General features: G+C 49.4%; 1 protein-coding gene across 1 annotated transcript in view; it reads left to right on the top strand.

Moving 5' to 3' along the window:
- Positions 1-27,128, top strand: part of XYLT1 (xylosyltransferase 1) — a 311,804-nt gene that overhangs the window by 239,385 nt on the left and 45,291 nt on the right. Inside the window, exon 6 of the mRNA XM_042972051.1 lies at positions 24,321-24,401. Within this exon, the coding sequence (XP_042827985.1) occupies positions 24,321-24,401 (81 nt within the window). The remainder of the gene's footprint in view (positions 1-24,320; positions 24,402-27,128) is intronic.

The raw sequence follows: 27,128 nt of genomic DNA, 5'->3' as shown, positions 1-27,128 counted from the left end.
ACTTACCAGGCCTGTGCCCCTCTTCCTTCTCCTGCCCACTTACCTCTTCTCTCCCTGCCCTTAGCCTCTGTCCTAGTGTCTTGGGGCTGCTAAAAGAAATTCCCATTGACTGGGTGGCTCAAAACAGCCTGCAGAACCTTACAGCTCTGGAGGCGGGGAGTCTGAAATCAAGGTGTCGCAGGGCTGTGCTCCCTCTGCAGGCTCTAGGGGAGAGGCCTCCCTTGGGGCTCCTTGCCTTGTAGATGCATCATGCCATTCTTTGCCGCCATCTTCATATGACCTTATGGGGACATAAGTGGTTGGATTCAGGGCCCACCTTAATCCACTGTGACCTCATCTTAACTAATTATATCTACAGAGACCCTCTTTGCAAATAAGGTCACCTTCTGAGGTGCCAAGTGGATGGAAATTTGGGGAGGAAGGATGCCCTTTGGCCTCCCATGGCCCCTTCCTGGGCCAAGCACATGAGGCAGCTGCCCTGTGAGATGGGCTGATGCTGTCCTGGGTCTCCAGCAGCATCTGGAGCCCACTATGAAGGCAATTCTTAGGTAGATTCCCTCCTCTCAGCGCCATGTTGGGATGGAACTGGTATTTTCCACTTCCGAATTTCCTTCCTTTTTAAGGGATCCCAGTGTGACCCTCCCTGTGTCTCTCAAAATTCAACAGCCATGTCCCACACATCTACCTACCACGCACCGTGTCCTGGGGGTGCAGCAGGCAGCAAGACAGGGTCCCTTCACAATGAGTACGGTCTCCTGTCACATAGTTCTCAACAGGGGAAAGTCAGGGTTCCACGTGATGTTTGGACATTTTCCTGCAGATGCCTTTAAAATATCAGATTCTTTAAAAACATCACAACTCCACCCAGACCAGTTGAATATAAATTCCTTGTCAGAAGCAAGAATCTGTGTATTTTTTAAAGCTCCCCACATGATTGGAAGACACAGCAAGAGTTGAAAACCACTGATGTCGGAAAGACGTGGTCACTTAATTACAGTAACAAATAGTAAGGTAAATGCTATGATGGAAAATTCTGTAGTAGCCTTAGTACCTTGTGGGAAGTCCTACTTGGGGGCCCAACACCCAGGTCTGCAGGTGTGACCATCTCTTGTTGGCCACTTTCTCGGCATTTAGCCACTTTCACTCTCCGGGTGCTCAGAGATGCACATCCTCTCTCCTGAGACCCTCCGACCCTGGTGTGACGCCTTCTGAGGAAAACTCCGCCCAGATAATGTGCAAGTTGGAAAGGGTGTACCTTCTCAGGCTGTTGTTCATGAGGAAGCTGGAAAGACATGCCGGTAATTATGCCGTTAGCAGGTTTGTTTGCATCTAGTAGCAAAATAATCATTTCCTCAGCCCTGTTATTTCTCAGCCTGACAGAGCGCACTCCTGCCTTAGCAGAAATGTGGTTGGCTTTCCTCTCGCCAGCTGGTCTGGGTTTCTTTCCTGAGCTGCATCTTCGGTTGGACAACCCATCGGGCTCTCTGGGGGAAGGGCAAGGACTGACCCAGAGCATCCCCTGGACAAGCGGAGTGAAGCCCAGGTTTGGGGAGTTCTCATGGGACTTGGTGGAAAAGCACTGAGGCTCTTGAGAAAGCCAAGGGTGGTCATATCGCTTTAAAGCGCTGTCTTGGCTACCAGATAAGGAAGGATGTTCTTGCAAGAATAAGTTTGCAGGAAGAAGGGCAGAATGATGTGACTGTTTCACCCAAGGGATGCCGCTGTTTGGCTTAAATACGTTCCAGCCATATTGTCTCTGTGCTTACCATTGTGTTCATTTTTCCATTCTTTCATCACTGGAAAAAAAAAATTCCAAGTCCCAGGGAAAGGTGGTTCGATCTTGCCCCCTATGTCCATTCTTTGCCAGCAGAAGTAGAGCGCTTTGGTCATTCATTCATTCATTCATTCATTCAACACATGCTAAGATCCTTCTGGACACCAGGAAGTGTTGTAGGCAGCACCGTGCGATAGGACTTCAGTGATCGGAATGTTCTATGACTGTGCAGCAGCCACTAGACATGTGTGGCTATGAAGAGCTTGAAATGAAACTTAAAAACAAAAAGAAGAAGGGCTTGAAATGTGCCCTGTGGGGCTGAGGAGCTAAATTTTAAATGTGATTTGGTTTTAATTTGAATGTAAACCAATAGCATATCAAGCAGCACAGGCCTAGGTGATCACGTGGAGTACTGAACAAAAGCAACCAAAAACTCCGGCCTTCACGGCCCTTCCGTTTGTGTCACGGGGCAGAAATACTTCCGCTGGAGAGAAGTGCACCCCTGTCCACAAGGTGAGGGAGACTGGATGCCGCCAGTTCAGAAACCCACGTGGCCTCTGTCCTCTGCCAGTCTGATGCCAGTCTCGTGGGATCCCGGTGTGACTGTGCACTGAATTTCGCAGCGTATGCTCTTCCTAACTCTTCCCTCCCCAGAGCTCAGGGCGTGCTGCTTCTCCTTGGCAGCGGCTGTCTGTGTGCCTGGGGTTGGGACATTTCCCTCCCTGGGCATCTTCCTTCCTGGTGCGTTTTGCATGTGTGCTTCTCAGGAAAGCAAAGCCTTCATTTATGTGGCTTGCCCGCCAGTGGCCGAGAGCAGGGTGGTGTGCGTTCTGGGATGCTCCAGGTGCATCCAAGTACAGTCCGGGAGTTTGGCTGTGAGCCCCAGGTGGTCCACAACATGGGTGATCTGCACCGGCGAGCCCGTTGTTCTTCCACACCCTCCCCCCTCACATCCCCCTGCCAGTAGGGGTTAGTGTCGAGGGCAGTCTGGAGGGACAGCATGTCTTCAGAGGTCAAGTGGAATAAGGGAGGAATGTTTCCGCTCCCTTTTTATTGATGATAGCAGAGGTTTGCATGCGATGGGCCCAAGGGACAGGGTTAAGTTCCAGCCATTGGGATGGAAACTTGTGGGTGGTGGTGGTATTATTATTATTATTATTATTATTATTATTATTATTATATATTTCCTCCCTCCCCCTTGCTGCCACTCAGAGTCATTGCCCACTGTAGAGAGTGGTCCATAGTGGAGTTTCAAAGTAGATGCCCGGTGAGTCTGCCAGACTCTGGGGGTGCCTGGGGTGCCTGGGTGGCCTAGCTGGTGAAGCATCTGACTCTTGGTTTCGGCTCAGGTCGTGATCTCCCAGTTCATGAGTTCAAGCCCCACATCGGGCTCTGTGACGACAGTGCAGAGCCTGCTTGGGATTCTCTCTCTCCTTCTCTCTCTTCCCCTCCCTTGCTTGTACTTTCTGTGTCTCTCAAAATAAATAAATAAACTTAATAAAGAAAAAAGGGATCTGCCAGACTCCCGTAGCTAATCGTAATGCTCATCAGCTAGCATTTTGCCAGTACTGAACCATCCAGGGAATCCCCGGCCAGTGTGTCCTCAACCCCAGAAGGCAGGTGCTGTGGCAGTATCCCATCTTGCAGGTGAAGAAACTGAGGCTAAGAAAAGTTAAGGAATCTGCCCCACGTCTCACCCTGGGTGGGGATCAGAGCCGGAGTCCGAACCCACACTTCTTCTATCACCGGAGGAGAGACAAGAGCTGAGTTCTTCACCAGCACGTCCTAGTGCACCCAGTGGGCAGCACGGCTCTCCCACGCGTCCTCCCATGTGAGTCCACGTGCTCTCCACCTGGATGAGAGTCCAGGAGGCAGACATGTCCAGGAGCCAAGAGAGCAGCAGTGCAAGCCAGAGCCTGAACCCAGAGTCGTCCGTGTTCAACAGCCGCCAAGCCCCCATCACTTTCTGCTTTAGCTCCGCTGGATGGAGGAGGGGTGGGGCAGAGAAGGGCACGAGGCTTAGTGAGTCCGAATGACCTGCCAAAGGTTACACAGCTTGGCAGTGGCCGAGCGGGAATTGGCACGCAGGCTCAGTGACTCCCAAGTGCAGTGTGCTTTGTGCTCCATGAGGTCGGCCAGCGAGATGCACAAGCCCTTGACCCCAGGGGAAGAAGCCAGTCAGACAAGAACTTGAACCCCAGCACGTGGCCGCCGTGGCTAGAGTGGCCCCATTTCCAGATGGGCGCTCTCCCTCTCTGGCCGGTAAAAGATCGGGACTCTACCAGTTGTCTCTGCTCAAGGCATAGACTGAGGAGCCAGCTGTCCTGCATTAGCTGGAACTGCCCTGGCTTTCAAGTTCCTTTATAATCCTGTCCCCTCCTGATTTCACCCTTCAGAGTCTTCCCCTAACTGCTGGACTGCGGTGCCTGATGGAACCCTCACTCATTTAAATGTTAGCCTCAGGAAGGCTAATTCAGAAAGAATGGCTGCCGTCCCTCCAGATATGCACAGTTGTTCTACAGCAAAACCTAACCGACGCTGGCATTTTCTGCACCATTCCTCGCTCTGCCAGGGCACATGAGAGGCCCTGTGTGTCGGCCTGACCTGGGCTTGAATCTGTCCCCTGCTGCCTGTATCATCTTGAGACAGGTGACTCCAAGCTTCCTGGGTTTCCGTTTTCTCACCTGGAAGAGGGAGGTGATCATGTTACTTGTCAGGAAGCCACGTGAGGAACAGCAGCCACGCGGGGATCCGAGCCCTGCCTCAAGTCCTGCTCTGAAAGCTCTCTGATAAACAAATGGGTTAGAACACAATGGCTCAGGCCTGGCTCCCACCTCCATGGGGGCTCATGTTCATCCCTACCACCATCTGAATGTCAGGACCAGGATGCTCCGCCGTGCCGACGGGCACAGAGGAGAGAGGTATGCCAGGTCTGCCGGGGAGACCTTCGCTACTGTATCCACCCAGTTGCATGAAGGGAAGAGGCAAGAGAGAAATGTGTGGCTGGTCCTCGCCCCAAGGACTCAGGCACAGCCGAGGTTTGAGGCAAGAAATGGGAGAAAAAGTAGTGGAGTGCAGGTGGGGGCTTTCACCAGATGGTAACCCAGCCCCTGATAACCCTGTCCAAGAAATGTCTCTGGCACTGCATAATCATACCATCAGTTCCTTCTCCTTTTGGGAGAGTCTAGGAAGGAGATGAGCAGATGGGGCCCTAATATGAGAAAGCCAACCAGAGCCCCTTCCCCACAGCCATTTCCTCAGGGTGGCATTATGGCATTGGGAGACACTCAAACACAGGACCTAAGCCAGAGCTGGGCGTTTATTACAGGCGCTCACGAAGTGGTTCTCCTATTATTATCATGCAAGCTAAAAATCCTTCACAGTTCTTAACTGTAGACAAAAAAAAAGCGTGATCTGGCCTTTTTTGTGGTCGTTTTCTTTATTCCTTCCTGTTTTTTATCTCTCTGTATCCTTGTACTGCTATTGAAATGCAGACCCAGAGAGAGCGCACACACTTACCTTTGAGGAGATGTGGTGGTTACAGGGAGTCCTGAAGGCTGTTGCCTTGGTCGGAGCCCTGTTGGGATGTGTCTGCAGTTGAGCAAACCTGGCCCCCACCTCCCTGCCCCCCCGTAAGGCTGTTTGAAAAGACCCTCCTTGTCGATCAGCCTGCTTGAGCTCAGTGGGCAGAAACACCACTGTCCTTCTCCATTCGGCTTACTCTTGAATCTGTGTTGCTACAGTCTCCTTCAGTTTCAAGGTGGAATGTGCCTTCATAGTTCTACTCCTAAACCAACTCACCGTCCTCACCGCTCCACCCCTCTCCCCAGGCTCAAGTGATACGCCTCTGGCCAACCCGGTGGCCATTGCAAGGCCCCTAGGCAGGGTCAGAACGTGGCTCAGACATCTGGATGGGTCCACAGCCTGAGGGATAGTGTCACGAACAGAAGCCTTTCTCCATCGCCCCTGTCCTTCTGAAGTGAGAAGCCCCACCCAGTCCAGATGGATCATCTGGAACCCGGATTCTGGCCTTGGCCCATTGCCCATAATGCCACATAATCAAGTAGAGGTTGGGGAAAGAGGAAGTCAGTTGGTGGTGCGGGCCAGTTTTCCCAGGGTGAGGGGCCCAGTGGAATCCCACATCAGTGTTTTGCTCCCTTGTGGAGGAAGAATGGAAACGGTGTCCCCCAGAGCCACCGCCTGCCTCCTGTGTCCTTTACTCCTCCAGAGGATTCTCCCCGGTGCAATTTAATCGTGTCCATCAGTCAACATTACTTGGCAAACCCAGCTAGAGGCGCAAACATCACCCTCCCTTTCTCAACGTAATTGCGCTCTTTGGGATGCTGAATGTGGTTTAAGGCCAAGCAGTTTTTGATTACAGAGTCAATCTTTGTTTAAAAGTTTGCCGCCCTGGGGATGTTTCTAACAAGTTAGTTTAAACAATGCATTCTCCAGGCACCTACAGCTAAATAGTCCCATTAATCCAAATTGCTTTGCCAGGGATATGGTGGAACCTTGTCCACTCCGGGGTGGCTTCTGCCCGGCTTCATTCACTAGGAGCGACGGCCGCAGGACTGGGAGGCAAGAGAAGCTGCGTGGTCATACACTGACTTACCAGGAGACACCCCTCTGCCAAACGTCCCCACCTCTGTACGTCCAGTCCTGAGCATGTGCGGGGGACTGAGCCAAGTGCTTCCCAAATCTCACCTAACCTCTCAGCTGCCTGGTGAGATGGGACCTTCAGCATCCTCATTAGAGAGAAGGGACATGAGTTTGCCCACTATTGCTCGCTTCCCGTGAGACGGAGCTCGGACTTAAACCCACCCGCATCCTTAACCACAAGCCAGGGCTTCCCAAGTCTAATTCACAAGCCACTTGCAGCGTGCAAGACGATTTAAAGTGGTATGCAGACATTTTTGAAAACGTCAATATTTATTTATATTAACACATACAAGGAAGACCTGACATACCCCAGATTTCTGAGGCTGAAATTTTATTTAAAAATACAGTTGAGGGGCGACCAGGTGGTTCATTTGGTTAAGCATCCGACTCTTGACTTTGGGTCAGGTTACCATCTGACATTTCTGGTTCGAGCCCCACATTGGGCTCTGCATTGACAGAGCAGAGTCTACTTGGGATTTTCTCTCTCCTTCTGTCTCTCTCTGCCCCTCCCCCACACTTGCTCTCTTTCTCTCTCAAAATAAATAACCTTAAGAAAGTAAAAATACAGTTGATCCAAATAGGAAAATGTTAAAGCAAGTATACAAGGTGTAAGTGGCTCTTCAGTCAATTCCACAAGTATTTATTGAGTGCCTATTGTATGCCCGGCAGTTTTCTGGCTGCTGGGGTATAGCAGTAAATAAAGTATGTTACTGCCGTGCCTCCTTCCATGCTGGTGAGGGAAAGAGACAAGACATCAGCAGGTGGATGGCACATCCAGTGGAAATGTGTCCAAGGGAACATACAGTGTGGATGGAGGAGGGAGGGCCCAAGAAGACACTTAAAAAGGGGGTTAAGGCAACAAGTTGAGAGGAAGGTGTGTGAAGGGTCACAGAGAGAGAAGCACAATGGCAGAGGTCAATCAACTTTTTTTTTCATAAAGGACCAGGTAGTAATTACATCAGTTTTGTGGGCCAGATGGTCACAATGACACAGTTCTACCGTTGTAGCAATAAGGCAGCCGCAGACCATACATAAGCAGACAGGCTAGGCTGTGTTACCATCAAACTTTATTTACGAAAGCAAGGGCAGACCATTGTTCACAGACCCGTGATCCATACCATTCTGCCAGGTCTCCCACATTTCAGGTCATGGCCTTGCCCAGAACACACAGGTTTCAGCCTCTGCAGATTCGCTTCCCCACCCACCATCTTCCCATGCATGGCCTTTATAGATGGTTCTGCCCACCCAGGCACTGGCGTGCGATCCACTCCTTGCTTCAGATTTCATGACCCTGGACAGAGAAAGAATGGTAAGGGCTTCTGGTAACCTCCCCCAGACCCTGGCCTGGACTCCCACTCAGCCCTGGGTAGCTGAACTTGATACTAAACAATAGTCTCCTTTTACTTTATTTTCCCCAACCTGCATCGCTTACCAGTCCTAAACTCGAGCTGGAAAGCAGTGTGTGAACTACAGCTCCCCCATCCCTGTCTCCTGACCAAGCCAGCCAAGAGGGGATGGGGAGTTTGTTCACAGAGTGTCCTCCATGACTATAGGCCTGTCCAGCCTCGCATAGTATCCTTCAGCCAGAGAAGATCATACGTTGTTCCCATCAGCCTTCTCTGTACAAACCCGTCAGAAATACCGTGTGCCCATTAGCACTGTAATTCACCCTGTGCCACCTTCCTCATTCTGAATCAGAAAGGTTAATGATGTTGAATCCCAAGACTCATTGATTTCAGCACTTACCCCAACTTCCTGCTCCCCCTGAAAGCACAAGACTCATTTCTCTTTCCTCGGCTGACCTGGCAAGTTGCTGATGAATGCCGTGATGCCAGCTAATTCTCCAAGATTGCCCAGAGTGACCAGACCCGTGTACTTTTACCTTCTGTATCTCTGGTTGATCTTGTGGGTCCGGTTCCCCACCTAGATGTGTTTGGGGTCCCTGTCTGTAATCTGTCTCACGAGTCTGCCATAGGTTGCCACGTTGATTTAGGGAGAGAGAAATTTTTAACCAAGACAATGACCACGAAATGCATTCTAATGAAATATCAGCTTTAGGACCTCAGTATTGATTGATTGATTCATTCAGACAGTCAGTCAATACACACTTGTAGAAACATCCAGCGTGCCAGACATTTGCTAGGATCTGGGGTTATAGCTACCAATAGGGTAGTTAACATCTCTGCCGTCACAGATTTGACCATTAAATAATCACATCTTCACGCCATTGTCAGGAAGGAAGTTTACATGCATATAACGTAGGAAACCACTGTGCATATAACCGTTTCTCTTCTCAGGAGTCAGAGAGAGCTTCCCTGGAGAAGTGTCTCTGAGCTGAGAATTGAAAGGACAGAAGGAATTAACTGGGTGAACAATGGGGCATGAGTGTTCCAAGCAGAGCGGGCTACAAAGCCCTGAGACACGAGGCAACACGGACCATGCATCAGGTCAATAGCGGCTGGTGTGGGCAGGGGGATAAGCACATAGAGAACCGGGCTGGAGAGTTAGGCGGGGCCCAGACAGCCTGAGACCCTGAGAGCCTGAGTTTATCCTAAAAGCAGCAGGTTATCTTGGGAAAGTTTTAGGTTGGAAAGTGCCATGATGAGATTGCCTCAGCTCCTATTCGGTTGTTTGGCATTGGGGGGAAAAGGAAGGAAAGAAGAAAAAAAAGTAGAGAAGTCTACCAGGCTGCTGGAGAAGGAAATATGATAGCGGGTACTTTGTGCGAGCGGATGTGTGCATGATAGCTCAGGTAATTACTTTCCAGCAGGCTATTCCCCCCTGTTGTTTCACCGCTATTATTTCTTCTCTCTTGGGCCTCTCTGCGGCACATAGTGCTCTTCGTCTCCGTGCCTCGGGGGGTTCCTGGGGAGATACTATAAGCTGGAGCTGGACCCAGAAACCCTCTTTCGGTTCTCTGTTTGGCAGAAATTTTCTGGGGCTCGGGCCTTCGGGCATCGTAGGAAAGGGATCAGAAGTGTGCGTGTGGGGAGTCCGCAGAGTCTGAATCCAGTCGTCTCGTTTACTGGCCCCAAAAGCTTGGGGCAGGTTGCTCACCCTTGGCACACCTCGGTTTTGTCATCTGTAACATGGACAGCGTCACAGTGCCCCGCCGCAGCCTTCGCCGTGAGGATGGAACTTGCAGGGCCTTGCCTGGCACAGAGCAGGTGCTCAATGCACAACGACCGTGGGGTGACCTAGACGGGCCAGTTCGCTAGGTTGACAGTTCCACAAGCATGGCAGTGACAGGTCTTCTGCTGAGGCTGTGTCTCTAGTGCCTGGCACAGTGCCTGGCATGTCGCAGGAGCTCAGCGAGTTCTCTGTGCAGTGAGGGCTGTAGGAGCAGACTGACGGTCGGTGGCCACCCCCTACAACGGCGGCAGGCGGCAGCCCCTGCTGTCATTTATTCCTATGTGGCGGAAGACTCGCTGATCCTTCGTCCCATGTTGTTCGCTTCCACAACTATTAAATGGCATCTCTGAGCTTCGTTGTGGATTGAAGACCAGTGGAAAGGTTTTGTCTTTACTTATTTCTTTCAGCTAGAGGCATTTTCAGATTTTCCCACCATGAAAATGGAAAACATTCCAAAGTGCCAGAGACTCGATTTCAGGAGAACAATGAGCCGTGATGGGTTCTCATAAATCCTCAAGTTGGCTCTGCTGCTTCTCCACTTAACTGGAGGTGCCAGCACAGACCCAGGGGGGCCCCCGTGTGGGAGCCCAGCAGGGGGGGATGGTGGCACATCATACTTGCCCGGCCGCGGACATCACACTGCTGGCTTCCCTGCAGCCTGGGAGAGGGTCCGGATCCCAAGTGATCTCTTGACGTCGTGTGGCAGGGAACCTAGTTGTCCCCATCTTCCACGAACAGGGCCGGGAGGTAGACACTGTGCTGTCCACCTTCCCTCCATTTCCGTGACCAAGCCTCTGTGCCAAAGCCCTGGGACTCTGAGGTCAGGTGGCCGCTTCTGTTACACGTGGGCTGTCTGAGCCAGAAGAGGTCATGGAACTTCTTTGTCCTTCCTCATCTGCAAAATGGGTGATAATAATGGCAGCCACCTCATGAGGTCTTTGGGAAGGCACAGTGAGGGTGGACGCAGATCCGGTTCCTGGAGCGCTTGACCTCTGTCCCCCGTAGTTAGCAGCCGCAACAGCCCTGGTACTAGAGAAGCTAGGCCGGCTTGAGAAGTCAGTGTGTCCATTGTGAAAGGAATCCAGTGCTGCCTCCTTTCTAGGGGAGTTGTGAGGATAAACACGTAGAGTGCACGAAACGTTTACAACACGCCTACCATGGTTGTCGTCGGAGCTGTGTGATGATGAACTTTGTTTTTTTCGCTTTGGAATATTGGAGTTCAACCGATAGAAATCACCACAAGTGACACGTGGTACATTCACGATGTGGTGCAACCACCATCACCCCGGTGCCGGACATTTGAGTCATCCCGAAAAGCTAGTGAGCGGTGGCTCTTTGTTCCTTCCTGTCCCTGGGCCCCGGCAATCACCAGTGTGCATGGGTTTACCTATTCCGGATACTTCATATAAATGGAACCCTGTGATATGTGGTCTTTTTGCCTGGCTGGTGTCATTTAGCATGATGTTCACAAAGTCCAGCCACATGGTAGCAGATATCAGTGCCTCATTCTGTCTTACGGCCGAATAATACTCCGCTGTAAGGATGTACCACATTGGGTTTCTTGGTTCACCCTTCCGTGGACGTTTGAGTCGTTTCCGCCTTTTGCTGTTGTGCATGGTGCTGCTGTGAACATTTATATAGAAGTTTTTGTTTCAACACTGGCTTTTCAATTCTTCTGGGTATTATGGTGACTTTTTACTGTATGTGGTTCAACTGCCTAAGAGAGAAAAGGAAGAAATAGTAAGAAGATAAGGTAGGAAAAAAGGGATTCCAGCTTCTGAGGGTCTCCTTTTTTGGCCGACCTCAGCCTTTTAGGGGCAGCAAGGGCACCAGCTGCAGAGAGACATTAGTCTCGGCTTTGTTCTCAAGCTCTTGGGCCATGTCAGCACCCCACGGGCTTGGCTTCCCCGGGGAAACACCTGCTGACTGCAGCTTGCAGTGTGGTGTGCCTCGGGAAGCCAGGCCTCCTTGTCCATCCCTCAGAGGTCCTGAGTAACAACAGCTCTGGGATAACCAGGCACTTCCTGTGTGCCAGGCCCTAGGCCAATAAACCTTCACACACGTGATCTCATCAGTTCTCTACCCCCCTCAGACCAGGACACTGAGACTCAGGATAAAGTAGCTTGCAAGTTCACACAGTAGGCTTTAGAACCAGGTCACCTGATGCCGAGCAATGTCCCTGCAGACCAGTGGCACATCTGGCTGTCACTCAGTGGGGCTCGTCTCAGCTGCACCTGCCCATTTATCTATCTGCCTTAGCATGAAAGGGATGCCATGTGAGTTTATGAATTCCATTTCAGGAACCTGGCAGAGCCTTAGGGATTCCATTCAGCGTTTGTCCCTGTAGGTCTTAAGCAACTATTAAGTGCCACACATTGTGCCAGCCGCACCTTTCTTAACGGGGGTTCCTTGTGGGAACCTCAGAACACAGAAAATGATCAGAATGGCTCTTTTCTTGATTCTTGCAAGAATGGTCTATAACTAGTACCGTTTGTAATACATGGGAGAAAAGCTAATCCAAGGCATACGGTGGGTGCCTCGAGACACTAGGGGTCAATTCTCACAGAGACTGGTCTCAATCGTCACTGTTCCTCCAACATCTAGAACAGTATCTTGACATGTAGTAGGTGTAACGGTAATGTTTGCTGACTGGATGGATGTGGGATATAGTGATATGAACAAAACAGACCTGCTCCCATCTGGCACACATCGTGTTTTACAGTTTACAACATAAACCTCTTTTACAATCCAAACCATTTGAATATTCAAGGACCAGCACTGGAAAATATTTTATCAGTGATCGATGAACTTGTAATAGTACCTTTCAGCATTATTATATGTGAACAGGTTTTCGGAATAGTCCCAGATGACAGTAAATATTTTTTTTAATTTTTTTAATGTTTATTTGTTTTTAGAGTGAGAGAGAGACACAGAGCATGAGCAGGGGAGGGGCAGAGAGAGGGAGACCTAGAAATCAAAGCGGGCTCCAGGCTCTGAGCTGTCAGCACAGAGCCGGATGTGGGGCTCACACTCATGAACCCCAAGATCATGACCTGAGCCCAAGTCGGACACTTAACTGACTGAGCCACCCAGGCGCCCCCAAGTATTTTTTTAAGAAACACTCTGTCACTATCAGTCAGGAACACAAGGGGAGTGGACGTAAGGTATTCTCTTTGAGTAAACACCTCAGGAATACCCGGAAATGAATGACTTTTACCCAAAGAGCAGGAAGTCTGAGTTCATAGTCCAATAAAACCTGGGAAAGTTACCCCTCCTTGAAATAGGTCTGTGCGACTCAAAGTGATACCAGTGGTCTAAAAAGCTGAATTCCTATCTAACATCAGAACTCAACACAATTTTTGGCATTTAGGCAATGCTCAAAAATGTGTAAAAGGAGAGGGGAGGAAAGAAGGGAGGGAGGGCAGAAGAAAGGAATTTATTCCCCAGCCCCAACAGTAACACATTTAGTACCTACTAAGTGCTTGCTGTATACCAAGCACCCATGCTAAGTGCTTATAACCTCCATGCATCATTCTCTTTATCTTCAAAACAGCCATACAAAATGTGTCCTATCATGATGCCCATTGCTCAGAATGCAAGAGTGCTCCAGGAAAGTGTTCCCGCCCAAGGTCAGACAGTCTAGTGAGGGTGGAGTTCAGCCAGTCCTGCTACACAGACTTAGTCACCTGCTATACTCTGCCCTCCCTGCCCCTCCCCCCCAAATTAGAATCTGAATTGGCCATCTTCTTTAATCACGTTTCAACTTACATTGTTATTCTACTAAATCTTTTACTACCAATTGAAACTTCTCCCAGTGTGGAAAGTAGGTGACAGATTTCTCTGGAGAAATTTCAAGTGAGCTGTCCTGAGGCCCCACTGGCCAAGTGGAACCTAGCGCTGCCCCAGACGCAGTTTGAGAACCATTCATCTATGTGATAAATTCTCTTTTAAAACATTTCAGAAGCTTTTGCCTCTAGCAACTGCCAAATTACAACCTCAGAGCCTGTGTCCTCTGTTTAAACAGCCTGATTTCTTGTATAACTTCTCATCAACCCTCCAAAATAAATAGGCTTAGAATCTGCGAGGAAAGAAGATTCTGGATGCAGCATGTCCTCGTCCCCTAGAATCAGTCTCTTGAGCCAAGAATCTGTGTCCGCTTGAGGTTTGCAGAGGTGGCAAGACGTTTGCTTTTCCACGGAGGAGTATGTGGCTTCTCTTCTGTGTTCCAATGCATTCGGATCCTATTCCGGAAAGGACAGGCTAGGGGACCTGGCAGGCTGCCCAAGGTGATCCATGACAGTCAGCTGTCCTTTGAGCTCAGTCCTGCTCTGGGACTGAAAGCAGAACTGACCTGACCCTGAAGTTCCAGGGGATGGAGATGCTTGTTGTATCCTGTCAGCGGCAAAATACAGAACCTAGTGCTGGAGAAGTAAGGGGAGTAACAGCAGCCTTAAGAATAGTAGCTACATTGTAGCGTTCTGCGGGCTAGGTTACCCAGTCTCGGTGTGTGGCTTTCCCCTGCCCACCATTCAGTATCCTGTCCTACAGCACTCCTAGTGCCTGTGTATCTGTATCAGCCTGGATCTTTCAGTAGCAGGCAACAGTTAATATTGTCGTATTTGACTTAATCGTCACAGCAACCCTATGAAGTAGACATCCTCATCCTCAGTTTTAAAGATGAGGGAACTGAGCTTCAAATCGCAGAAATGACACGCCCAGGGACACGCAGCCGGTAAGTGGTGGAACCGGGACTTGAACCGACATCTCTCTGGTCTCAGGCTCATTATTGTGAACATTCCACACATCAGTATATTTATTGTTGGTGAGTTAGGGATGTCCATCTGGTGAAACTGGAATAGAGAAATTATTATGATGGGTCACTGCTGTCATTTGAGCAAACCCAGGGGAGTGTGGAATGGTGAAAAGAACTCTGTTCTCAGCCATACACGCAGATGGAGAGTTGAGCTTATCAATAAAATTTCATTCAGTTTAGTTCTCATTTATACTCCAGCCTGTTCCCGTTGATGTGACCCTGGGCCAGTTCTTGGAAAGACAGTTGGGGGTTAACAGGCGAATATATGGGAAGGATGGTCCCAGCATAGGGAACAAAGGTCCTCATTCTGGAATGCAGTACAGACGGGCTGAGCCCCTCAGAAATGAGCAGGGGGACTCATAGACATCAAGCTGCTAGAATGTGTGTTTCAGGCCTATGCCGGACACTGAGAAAATAAAGATGAATCAGAGAAAGTTCCTGTCATCAGGTAGTTTACAGTCAAGGGACTTGAACATACGTAACTTATTCTGGGCTAGGCACACAGGCGGGTAGGATTAGAAATGTCACACAGCATGATGGAGGTCTGGCAAGTGGTGGGCATGCCTTTCCTCTGGCATTTCGAAGCAAAGGATATGGGGGTTTCTGTTTACTGAGCACCAGCCATGGGCCAGGCACTATGGGTGCCTTACCCACAACACACAGGTGTCTCAGGTACCATTTTTATCCCCGTTTTGCAGATTAGAAAACTGAGGCTCAACCAGCTTCAGGAATTTGCTCAAAATCAAATAGCACAAAGTGGCAAAGATCAGGGAGAAATTTCTGCAGACACAGCTTCCGTTGTAGCCAAGTTTTGGTTCTCTCCCATAGATCACGTTTACTCTTAAGATTCAGTCTTTCTGTGTCCTCCAAAGCAGGCCTCTCTTCTTGCCCAAAAGCAAATCAAATAACTGGCTGTAATCAGTCATCGTAAGGGGATGCAGAATTTGGTTAACCAAATGTTCTGCTCATTTGAGATGTCTCGTGGCATATGAGGACAACCAGATTTCAGAAAATTAAAATACAATCAAACAGACTTCACATGCACACACACGCGCTCACACACACAAGGCTGAATGGCAATTTAGTTCTGCATTCATGATTCCAGCAGTGTTCCAGGATCAGGCATGGCCTCCGGGGCGCTGATTCTTGTCAGTTACCTTTCCATTACAGCCGTCTGCAGGAAGGGCTGACATGTTAAGAGTTCCCACTGATGGAAAGTCAGATAAACTGCCTCTTAGAATGGCTTATGTATGTTTAAAATGAAAAATGTGTGTCTTACAAGTGTTTTGTGAAAGCGTTGAGGCTTTGAGAAATGGTTTGCCAGTTCCTGCCAATGCAGTGAGCATGTTTTAATTCTGCATCGGTTTCTCTGGTAACAGAAAGATAAATCCAATCAAAAGTGACTGAGTTTTATTAGCCAGGTGGCTCCCCAGTTTGCTGCCCGGCTGCGTGGAGGGGAAGAGCTGTTCCCCTGGTGTCTCCAGGATGCTCGGTGCCTTATTTCACCTGGCAGTTCACCCCATATCATAAGAATCTACCTGTCTGTCTGCCTTCTCCACTGTCCTCTGCGCTCCTGGAGGACAGAGACCATGACCACCTTATCTACTGCTGTTCCAGGTATCTGGCACCCGCCCTGTCAGGGGGTAAGAAATCATGTTTCCAGGAGAGCACAGTTTTATGCGACTTTTCAAAGTCACGGGAAACACAGAACATTTAGAAAACTTCAAATAATGCCAGAGATTCAGCAGCCAGGCCAGCTCACAAACCACTCTATATACCTTGCTAAGGAGTTAAGAGCATTGTTCTACAGGGGACAAAGTGCCACTGAAGGGTATTAAGTAGAGAGGGGATACAAGCAGACTTAGGTTCTAGAAAAATCCTGCAGCTGCTTTCCGGAGGATGGATTAGAGTGGAATCTGAAAGCTGGGGCAGCATTTTATCCAGTTCACTTTTCCTTGGGTACCAACAGTGGCTGTAAGTACGCCCACAGGGCCGAGGAAGAAATACAGTACCTAGGTCTTTCCATACATTTCCACTGTGTCTTCGCAGAAGTGGGTCTCACTCCTCGTTTTGGCTCTGTAAGATCAATCAGTGATTGCCCTTCTCTTATCTCCAGTGCTTTGGCTCTTGGCTCGTCTGCGGAGAACCCTGAACTTGACCTTTCTTTGTGTTGTTCTGGAATTCTGGCCTTCCTGAGAGATTTGCTAGTAGACAAGAAGACTTGGTAAGGTCCAAGCAAAACCTGCCTGGAGGGTCATGGACAGAGCATCGACAGGATCTCCCCACCCCCCTCCCAACACCCAAAAAGAAATAAGCCATGTGGAAAAATGGGTTTGAATCCTTCTGTGAGCCAGAATGCAGCGAGAGAAACCCAGTGGCTAGGGCTCCGATTTTAGACCAGCGCAGCAGAAAGGCCCACACTTAGGAGGCCGTATCTGTGTCACCTTGTGACATGCAGTGTGTGTTCGATGATGGGTGCCCTTAGAAGGTGGCTGCAGTTTCAGGTGCCTGTTTCCCGCCTGGCTGTCCTTGGAAAGAAACGGAGGGCACTCCTCAAGCTGATCCAGCATGAGGAGATCAGGATTGCAAAGAGTCATGTTTTGGGCCTGGAATGCGAAGGTCCAAGTCTGTAGTCCACCTTCCTGCAAGACTTCAGCCAAGTCATTAAATCTCTTTGTGTCCTACTTTATTCATGTATCAACTAGTTCCTGTGTGATGGGGGAATTGTGGGTGAAAGGGGGAGGCATAGTTAACACAATGAGCAACACAGGCATGGTTCCTGCAATCGTTACTAAGTGTTTTCTGACTGCTTCACATTCTCCTCTCCCGCTCCAGTTCAAAGACACAGGGAAAAGCATGTCCAGTAGAGGAAACATTGTGGTCAAAGGCAGGGACATACATACGAGTGAATGACAAAGCTCTCTGCCTTGATGGCCACGAGCCCTGCACGCCAGTGCTCCCCTGGGGCATTTATTAAGAATGAGGGCAATTATTTGTTGCACATCTAGTGTCAAGTCCAGGAAGAACAGAACGGAATTAGATCCAGTGCCCACCCATCTCACAACTATAGCCAGGATCCTGAAAAGTATTGTCCAAGGTGCCCTGGTTGAAAATCCCTGTGCTATTAACAGACAGATGGGCACCAGCTGGAGCAGCTGCCCCGGGCACTGGATAGTTCTGCACACCCCACACCACACACACATGCACACACACACCTCGCTGCCTGATGGAGGCTCATTCCTGTCCCACTGGCTGTTGGTACCATGGGGAAGCAAGAAGGCCCTTGCTAGTCCTGCTTAGCCTGCCAAAGAAGCCCACCAGCCTCCCCAGGAAAACTCCCCCACCCCTTTCATCACCTTTGCCATTTCCTTCCCCCTCCCCATATTCCTGGGAGCCCACTGGCTTGGTTCCTGCGTGATGGTGTGAGCCCCGTCCTGGCTCTGGGCGTAGCCTCAGTCTACGTAACGTGCCTTTCTAAAAGCAAAGAGACACTAAAAAGTGCCCTTTGCACGAACAATGCCGCATCTGGGAATTGAATCCTACAGAAAGCTATCAGACCCACATATGGGAAAGAGAAACGCTCAAGGAGGTTCCTAGGAGCGGTATCTGTAAGGGAAGCAAACAACATAAATGTCCATCGCTAGGAGACTGGCTGTGTCCCTTCCATGAGATTCTGTGTTGCCCTTAGGAGGATGAAGTCTACTTTATGTGCCGATTAGACAGATCAGCATGATAGATCCTTACATAAAAAAGCCATGGACACACACGCTCCCCTTTTTGTAATAACAAGGGCTGTGAGTGTCCCAGCACCTGCTTCATAGGGGTGCCGTGAGCACTAAGTGGGTTAACAGATGCAGAGTGCTGCGGAGAGTGGTCCCCACTGCAGGCCCTCAAGTGTTAGATGCTGTTCTTTCTGTTGTTCTTGCCATTAATTGGTCTGTCTTGCTGTGGGCTAAGCTGTAGGATGGTAATTTCAGCATAAATTAAAGCATCGGGAAGGGTTACGTGCTTCCCCCAGCATGGTTTTCTGCACTCTTGGGCTCCTCAGAAAAGGACGAGTATGACGTTTTTCTGGGGTCACATGGCTCTCAGCAGACGTGTATGCCACCAGCTCAAGTTGGTTCGCCAGGACCATCTGATATTTATTTAATCTTTTGAGAGAGAGAGCGCGCGCATGTGCGCGTGAGCAGGGAAGGGGCAGAGAAGGAGGGAGGGAGGGAGGGAGGGAGGGAGGGAGGGAGGGAGAGAGAGAGAGAGAGAGAGAGAGAGAGAGAGAGAGAGAGTCAGTCCCAAGCAGGCTCCATGACCAGCGCAGAGCCCGATGCAGGGCTCCAACGTGAGTTCATGACCTGAGACGAAATCAATAATTGGACGCTTAAGTGCCTGAGACACTCAGGTGTCCCAGGACCATCTGATTTTAAAACTGAAACATCTATGTCCTGGATCCCCTCTCAGGGCTGGACAAACCGGGACAGCTGACTGCTCTCCATATGCCCCTGGTGGCCCAGGTGCTTTAGGAGGTACCCAGATACGTAGTCATTATTGTTTTTCATGTGTAACGGGGGAAAAAAAACATAAAAATGGTGTATCGGAATTACTCAGCCTCGAAACAGAAATACACATGTTATGACATGGGTATCCCTTCAGAACATTGTGCTAAGGGGAAAAATAGCCAGTCGCAAAAAGACAAGTACTGTATGATCCCCCTTATAGGAGGTTCCTGGACTTTGACTCCTCTATGAATGTGTTCACGGAGACAGGAAGCAGAACGGGGGCTGCCAGCGGCTGGGGGAGGGGGAAATGGAGAGTTCTTGTTTTCATGGGTACAGGGTTTCAGCTTTGCCAGATACAAAGCATTCTGGAGGGGTATGGTGGTTGATGGTTGCAGAGCAGTACGAAGGTACTTAATACGACTGAACTTTAACACGTAAAAATGGTTAAGACGGCAGATTTTCTGTTAGGTGTATTTTACCAGAATTTAAGATTTGTAAAAAAAAAAAAAAAAAAAAGTACATCACATACTGCAGATATTGTCACATAGGGTAAAGCTGAAGCGCTATTGAATTGAACGTTAAATTGAACATGTGTCTGAAAGAACCGTGCAGATGATAGAGCAGTGGAAGCTGGGGAAACACGGTGTGTTTATTCTGAGCTCACACTGAAGGTGTCTCCACCCTTAGCATGCTCGGCTTGCCCAGTGCCCTGGTCCTCCACCTCCTGCCACCCACACACATTTCTGATCCTCACATGGCCCACCCGCCACATCCGCGAGGCCTGGATCTGGTGCCCCTGGGGTCTGCACACACCCGGCAGCATCAGCGGGTGGAAGTCTTGAGTCCTGACATTCACAAAAACTCTGTGCTTAGCTTTTGCCTTGCCGGTAGTCGGGAGTACCTCTGGCAGATTCTTCTCAGCATCCTGTATCAGAGAAGGGGGTTCTGGGCCACAGCCTGGTGGGCAGGAGGAACGTAGAGCAGTTGAGGGCTGGCTCTGTGTTGTGCTCTTTCCAAGTGGAGGCTGAGAAGGTCCCCGTTCCCTCCTTGCCCTGTTTCAGGCTGCCAGCAGGCAGGCTCGGCTGTGACCGGGCTCCTGGGTACTAGAGGGACCTGAGAGCTGAGCTGTCCTCCTCCCCCCGAGTCCTCGTGCCCAGAACCATTATGCATCTTAGACACACAGTGTCGAGGTGGCCCCCCGGGAGCCAGTTCCTAACTCTCACACCAGCCGGGAGAGGAGACAGGTCCGTTCGATGGGGCATTTCCCAAACCATGCTCCACAGGGCATCCCCTGGGGCTTAAGCACAGAAAGCTTTCCAAGTTCAAATCTGGCTGGGTCATTATACTGCTGTCTCCAGTTCAAAATGTCTTAAGCTTCTGATATTCAAGATGGCAATAATAATACTATTAAATAACAGCTAACATTTATCAAGGGCTTACTATATGCCCGGTGCTACGGCACAGATCTTCAGGCATTATTTTATTTAATACTCCCAACACCTGAGGCTTACTGAGACGAAAGTAACTTGCTGCAAGTCCAGGCTTTCAGGAGCAGGCCTTAGGGAAAAGATGAAGAAGGAAAAGAGGAAGAGAATTAACTACCATATTCATGCTTCACTTAAAGCAGCCCTTCTTAAACTTTAAAGGGCACACGCATCCCCTGGGAATCCTGTTAGAATGCAGAATTTGACTCAGTAGGTCCGAGGTGGAGCCTGAGTTACTGCATTTCTAGTAACAGTGGATGGAGGCCGTTCATCCAAAGACCAGGCTCTGAATAGGGGGGCATTTGAGCACCTACACCTGGCATGGAACTCATTCATTCACTTGTTCATTTGTTCACTCATTCATTCACTCATTGACTCGTTCATTCATTTATTCATTCATTCATTCATTTACTCATTTGTTCATTCCTTCATTCATTCATTCACTCATTCATTTATGCAAACAGTCTAGTAGCAAAGGGCATGACACTCTCTGACATCTGGATTCAGATTCTAATCCTGACGCTGTGCTTCACTAAGCGGCAATTTTTGAGTCTCAGTTGCCCATCTGCAAATTGGGAATGAAACTAGCATCTTATAGAGTCTTTGTGAATATTAAATGCAGTAAAATGTGGCAAACATCTGCTCCAGGGTCTGGGGCATGGTGGACAATTTCATAAATGGTCGTGGTTTAGAGCTTATTTGAAAAAAAAAATTTAATGTTTATATTTGAGAGAGAGAGACAGAGCGTGAGCAGGGGAGGGGCAGAGGGAGAGGGAGACACAGAATCCAAAGCAGGCTCCAAGCTTTGAGCTGTCAGCACAGAGCCCGACCCGAGGCTCGAACTCATGAGCCATGAGATCATGACCCGAGCCGAAGTCAGACACTTACCCAACTGAGCCACCCAGGCAGCCCCTTTTTTTAAATTTTTGTAATGTTTGGAGCTTATCTATCATTCACTTATTCCCTCATTTCAACAGAGATTTTCACATGGTTCCAATAAGTTTGTTTATATTATAGCCAATTTATTAATTGAAATAAATGACTTATTTATTAAAATAAATCACTTATTTTAACATTTACTTATTTACGTATTTCCACAAAGACATCCCAGTGGCCACGAAGGCTGCCAGTGAGGGGCCCAGAGTCACGGTCACAGAGGAGTGGCTGTGGACGAAGAAACATGTCTCCTAATGATTTTCACAAAAGGTAGGGACAGGCACAAGTGATGAGTGGTGGGAGCCACTTGGCACATGACTCCACCAGAAGAGGAAGAGTGAGAAACGTATGTGGTGGGGAATGAGGGAGAGAGAGAGAGGCTGGAACTGGGTAAAATGTCAACAGATCGCAAGCTGTTAATTATCTGAGGAGAACTAAATATTATGTAGGCAATTATAGACAGGCGTTGGAAAGCAGTGATAGGAAAAGTTGGGCCCCAGCCGAATTGCGTGTCCCCTTGAAGAAGGGCTGGGAGACTGGTTTCAGTGTGCAGAGCAAGCTTTTTACTCTGAGAGAGAGGGGGAGTGAGGGGGCCGGTGGAGGGAGCCCAGGGAGGGGGAGTTAGGGGTCCCCTCGACCCCGCCAGTCCAGCCAAGCCAGGCACACAGCACTTTGCTTTGAAAGGCAGCCTTACCCCCCCACCCCACCCCACCCCCGCATTCTCCCTCCCCGGGCTCTGGGCCTGGAATCCGCAGCCCCCTCCCCAGCCGCCCTCCCTCCCCCAAGATGTCATCTTTTGAGACGATTTCATGTGGAAGCATTGCTAAGTAAATTCGCTAAATGCCTATTCATCCCCGTCAGATGGGGACTCGGTGAAGCGGTAAATGTGAAAATGGCCCCAGCTCAGGGCCCTGAAAGGCGCTTTCTGGGGTTGCCAAATGGAGCTGCAGCCACTGACCCTGGGAGGCCTGAGGCTTCTCGCACGGGGGCCCAGGAGCCCCGGCCCGGCCCCTTCAATCCTCCCTCTGAGGCCGCTGAGAGGTCCTATTTATTATTCCTGCTGCCAGGGACCCATTCAGAGGTTAACTTGTCCCCGTATTCATCAGGACTACGATAATGAACTGTCCCAGAGTGGCAAGGGGGTTGGTAAACAGGAACTGCTGAGACACGGAGATGGAATGGGCCTCTTTAGGGTTTGGAAAGAGAGCTTGCTTTCATTTTTTTTTTTATGGGCTGATCTTGTTCCCACCTCTCCCCGCAACTTCGGGAGGCCCTTTGCCCATGGCTGTCTGTAACTTGGTATGAGGCACACGTGGGCTTTACCTTGGAGCATGTGGGCAGGATTGTCCACACACCAGATGCACCGTTTTGCAGATGCGTGGGGTTAGCCATTTGGCTGCATCCCTGGAATTTCCCTCTGTGTGCCTCAGCAGGGCTTGGCTTGCGTGTTCCTATCAGATTTACCTCAGTGCGGATGGGGGTCTCTCTGCTACCGCCAGAATGGCCGCCTCTGTATTGGTGTTCATTTCAGTAATACGATGGGACACCAGCAGGGCTCGTTTTCACTGCAGCGTCCCTTGACTGCTTTGTGCCCCCTCCACTGGAATTATGAGTTGGTCAGCATGCGTCATCCAATCACAGAATAGGGGCTTGCAGTGGTGCGGCTGCAGGGAGTTGCAGGGAAATGAAGAGGAGTGAGGCGTGGGGGCTGCTTAGACCAGATGGTGGCAGGTGGAAGGAGCAAAGCACTTTGCATTTATTGCGCACCTACTATATGCCCTTTAAATATTCCCAGCTTTCCATTCGTTATATATGTACTGAGAGCCTACTGTCTGCTGGGCAGTCAGGGGGGTTCAGAGAAGCCTACCACCCAGATGTTAAATCACTCACCCTTGGGTCAGGAGTGGAGCTGGGATCTGCCTCTAGACCTTTCTGCTTCTAGAGCCCAGGCATTGCTTTCTAAGGCACCTACCTGCCCCCCAAAGTTCTGAGAGCCTCCTTTCGGTTCCACGAGTGTCCTTCCTTTCCACCGCCTCCATCTCGTCTCCCACTTTGAAACAATGGTTAACCCTTTCCTTCTAAGTAAAAATTCCTGAGCAGAGCAGATGATAAAGGAGCTGTCACTTCAGCACCATTTACCTGTTTGGGTTTATTCAGCAGAAGAGGCGACTGCATTTCTGGCAGATGGAGACCCGTGTGACTGCCTTTTAAAATACTGTCACAGCTGTATGCACAAGCTGATTAGCTGTGACTACACTGCCTGCACCGAGATTGATGGCGATAAATTTGGGATAACAATACTGGGAACGACGTCATCTGTTTCGATCGCACTTCATATTTTTTAAAGCTCTCTCAATTGGTAGCCCACTGGTTATTCAAGGACTTAGTATTCATTCATCCAGCAACCATTAATGTAGCTCCTACCATGTGCTAGTGAGGAGCAAGTCCCACTAGGTTCTGTCCTGATGGAGCTTACATCATAACATAAACAAGTTTAACATTTGCAGGTGACAATAAAATAGTAATGGAAATAAAGGGATATGATAAAGATGGGGGTGGGGGAGGCTGATGCCACATTAGGTTGGGTGGCCAGAAAAGGCGTCTCTGAAGAGGTTACATTTGAAAGGAGACCTGGATGATAACAGCAAGCCAGACCTGGAAAGATACAAGGCAGAATTTCCCAAGGACAGCACGTGCAAAGACCCTGAGATTGCTGTGTATCGCATTGAGCTACACACTAATGACTTACTGTTTGCCACGCCCAGTGCTGAGCACTGGAGATTCCAGAACAGCTAAGGTAGTATGCTTATACTCAAAGAGTGTACAGGCTATAGGATAGGTAGGATACAAACACGCCAATATCCCCTTTTAATGTAGTGTGGTAAGCCTAGGGTGGTGACCCATGAAAGAAGATGCTTTATTAGCCTGTATGGACCTTATTTCTGTGACCACGAAGGAAGCCAAGACTCAGAAAGTGTCCATGGTCTCTGGAGGACCCTGACCTTCCTCTTGGTTTGTTTCCACAGGACGAATGACCAGCTGGTGGCATTTCTCTCCCGATACCGAGATATGAATTTCCTGAAGTCACACGGCCGGGACAATGCAAGGTAGCACATCCTCCCCCTACCCATGTGCAAAATGGAAATGAAAATCTGAGTGATCACTTTGGGGCTTCCTTTGAGGCTAGCCTAGAGGAAAGTAGAGGACAGGAGGAAGGCATGGCTCGGGTGGGCCCCTGCCCCTTCCATGTCGGGTCTGCAGCGGTCTTTCCCGTCAGCCAAGGACAGGGATAATAGTAAATACATCTCTTCTCGTAATAGCCCTTTACGCACCCCCCCCCACACACACACACACTGAGCACTTTCCTGGGTCCATTATCTCATTATGGCAACACTTTGAGGTAAGTAGGGCAGCCATTGTTCATTCCCACTTTATTGGCGGGATGACTGAGTCCCATAATTTAAGTGATGGCCCCAGATCATTCATTGGGTCAGCCATTCAGCAAACACTCACCCAGTGCCAAGCATGTGCCAGGCACCCTTCTAGAGCTGAACAAGACAAAATCCTCATTCTCATGGAACTTACTTCCTGGTGAAAAAGAGTCTCATTCCAGCATGGAGTTGAGCTCATATATCCTGATTCCCACCCTTTGCCCTCACCAGTGCCTCACTCTTGCTGCCCAAGACATTGGCGGGGATTCAAGGCACCAAGAAGCCCAATCTGGATCCACAAATAGCATGCTGCAGTCCCACTTTCAGCAGAGTCAATATCTCTGTGGCCAGAGATCAGCTACGAGGGATTCAGTCTCAAGCGCCCCCTTTAGGGGAGATCACATGATAGGCCTCACCGTCCTGATGGCAAACACCATTAAAAAAAAACCAGCCCAGATCACTGACATGCTGGCAGCTTTTTCTAGCTTTGAACTCAGACCATAACCTGGCAGCACATGGGATAATTTTAGCTCGTTAATGTGTTTTCTTTGGTTTGGCTCTTGTGTTGGTTTTGTTTTGTTTTGTTTTAGTTCAAGTGCTCCATTTGAAAATGAATAGCCCCATTTAAAAATAGCAATGTTTCCCAGGCACATCCAGCTCATCTTAAAAGATCCAAAGGTCCACTGACTCTGGGCCTCAGGTTTCTCCTTGGAGGCTATCACCTGGGTCATAGACAAAGCCCGTGTTCTCCTGTCCTCTCCTGTGCCCCTTCCCTACCTGGCCCCCACTGGCATTTCAGTTTGTAGTCTGCTTCAGGCATTCTGTGCAACTGCTGACTGACCTGCCCTCTGGCTGGCTCTGTAACTCAGTTTACCGAGTTACCTACGGCCGGGGGGCGGGGACCAGAAGGTAGCCTTGAGCTCCATCTCCTGAGCTCTCCAGATGTAACCCCAGAATCCTTTGTTGTGTCATTGCCTAAATTCTAACTCTGATTTCATCCAGCTGTTTATAGCTTGTTCCCATCCTACTGACAGCCTGCATTTTTTACATTTAGATGGAGCCCCCAGACTTGAGGATGCTCTGTAAATCAGCATGATTTACAGATTAGCGTGAGCATGTTCCCACCGCTAAAGGGAGAGAGGCCTGGGTAGATCAAGAATTACAGCCACTGTGTGATGTGTTCCTAATAAGTGCCCTTGCTCCGCTGACCTTTTCCCTGTGGGATCCAATTTCATTCTTAGGGCCCCTCAATGCAAAATAAGAATCATTATCCCCATTTGTCAGGAGATGAAAGGGGTTTGGGGGAGTCTAAATGGTTTTCCCAAGGTTACACAACTGGTAAGTGTTAGAATTTGAACCCAGTTCTCTGACCCCAAAGCCCCTGGGAGCAAGGTGGAGCTGAACAAGATTCCATTCAGGTGTTAGTTATCAAAACTGGCCCAGATGTTAGTGTCTAGGCTCTTAGGTTACCTCAGGTAACCTTGTAATATGTGTTTTGTGCAAAGCTGTTTCATCAGAAAGGAGCCCATTGTAATTTGATAGACTTGTGTCTGAATTATTATCCACCCTGATATTATTATTCCTGCCTAGTTGGTATTTATTCTCTGTCCGCTATTTCTAGGCCCAGTGCTTGGGACTGGGTATGTAGCACAGAGGTTAAAAGCGTGGGCCTTGAGGTTGTACTTCCTGGATCAGAGTCCTGCTCTGCCATATCCTAGCTATGTTGCATTGGACAGGTATCTTAACCTCTCTGAGCCTGTTCCCTTACCTTTATAGTGGAAATAACAATAGACCTACACTCTTGGGGTTGAGAGGATTAAATGAGATGCTGCATATAAAGCATCCACCATAGAGTAGATGCCCTATGTGATGGTGGTGATGATGATGGTGATGTCATGGCTATGATAAGTGTAGGATGAAAATATTGTGGTGGGAGAAATAAACAGATGGTGTTTGGGCCAGAGTTACCCCGCTGGGTGTGTGAATACCTGTCTGGTGGATGTGCGTCAGTAGCTGACAGGTAATACCCACATGGCACAGAACAACATAAAGTTTCCGGCTAAGATGTTGTTGGCACTTCCTGCTAAAACTAAAACCCAAGGATCTCCGAACAGAAAAGCTCCCACATTCCACTACCCAGGAATGAGCCCTTGGCTGGTTTTCTCTTACTTGAATGAATGAAGGGCAGTAATGCAGTATTAATTTCATAGTAAAATGAGCCATTACCTGCCACCCTCTCCTCTCTGTCAGCTGGGGCCTCACCTGCTGATGAGTAACCCTAGCCACTGTGCGTCTTCTGTTGTCCCCTCCCCATCGCACAGAGCTGGGCATGGCTAGGCTTCAGACCCTGCACGGGTGATGTGTTATAAAGGACCCTTGGTGGCAGATGACAGAAACCCAGCT

Source organism: Panthera tigris, chromosome E3 (genome assembly GCF_018350195.1).
Source record: "Panthera tigris isolate Pti1 chromosome E3, P.tigris_Pti1_mat1.1, whole genome shotgun sequence".
In the NCBI taxonomy this organism is placed as follows: domain Eukaryota; kingdom Metazoa; phylum Chordata; class Mammalia; order Carnivora; family Felidae; genus Panthera; species Panthera tigris.
The sequence above is the reverse complement of the archived record's forward strand: the minus strand, read 5'-3'. Positions and strand labels throughout refer to the sequence as shown.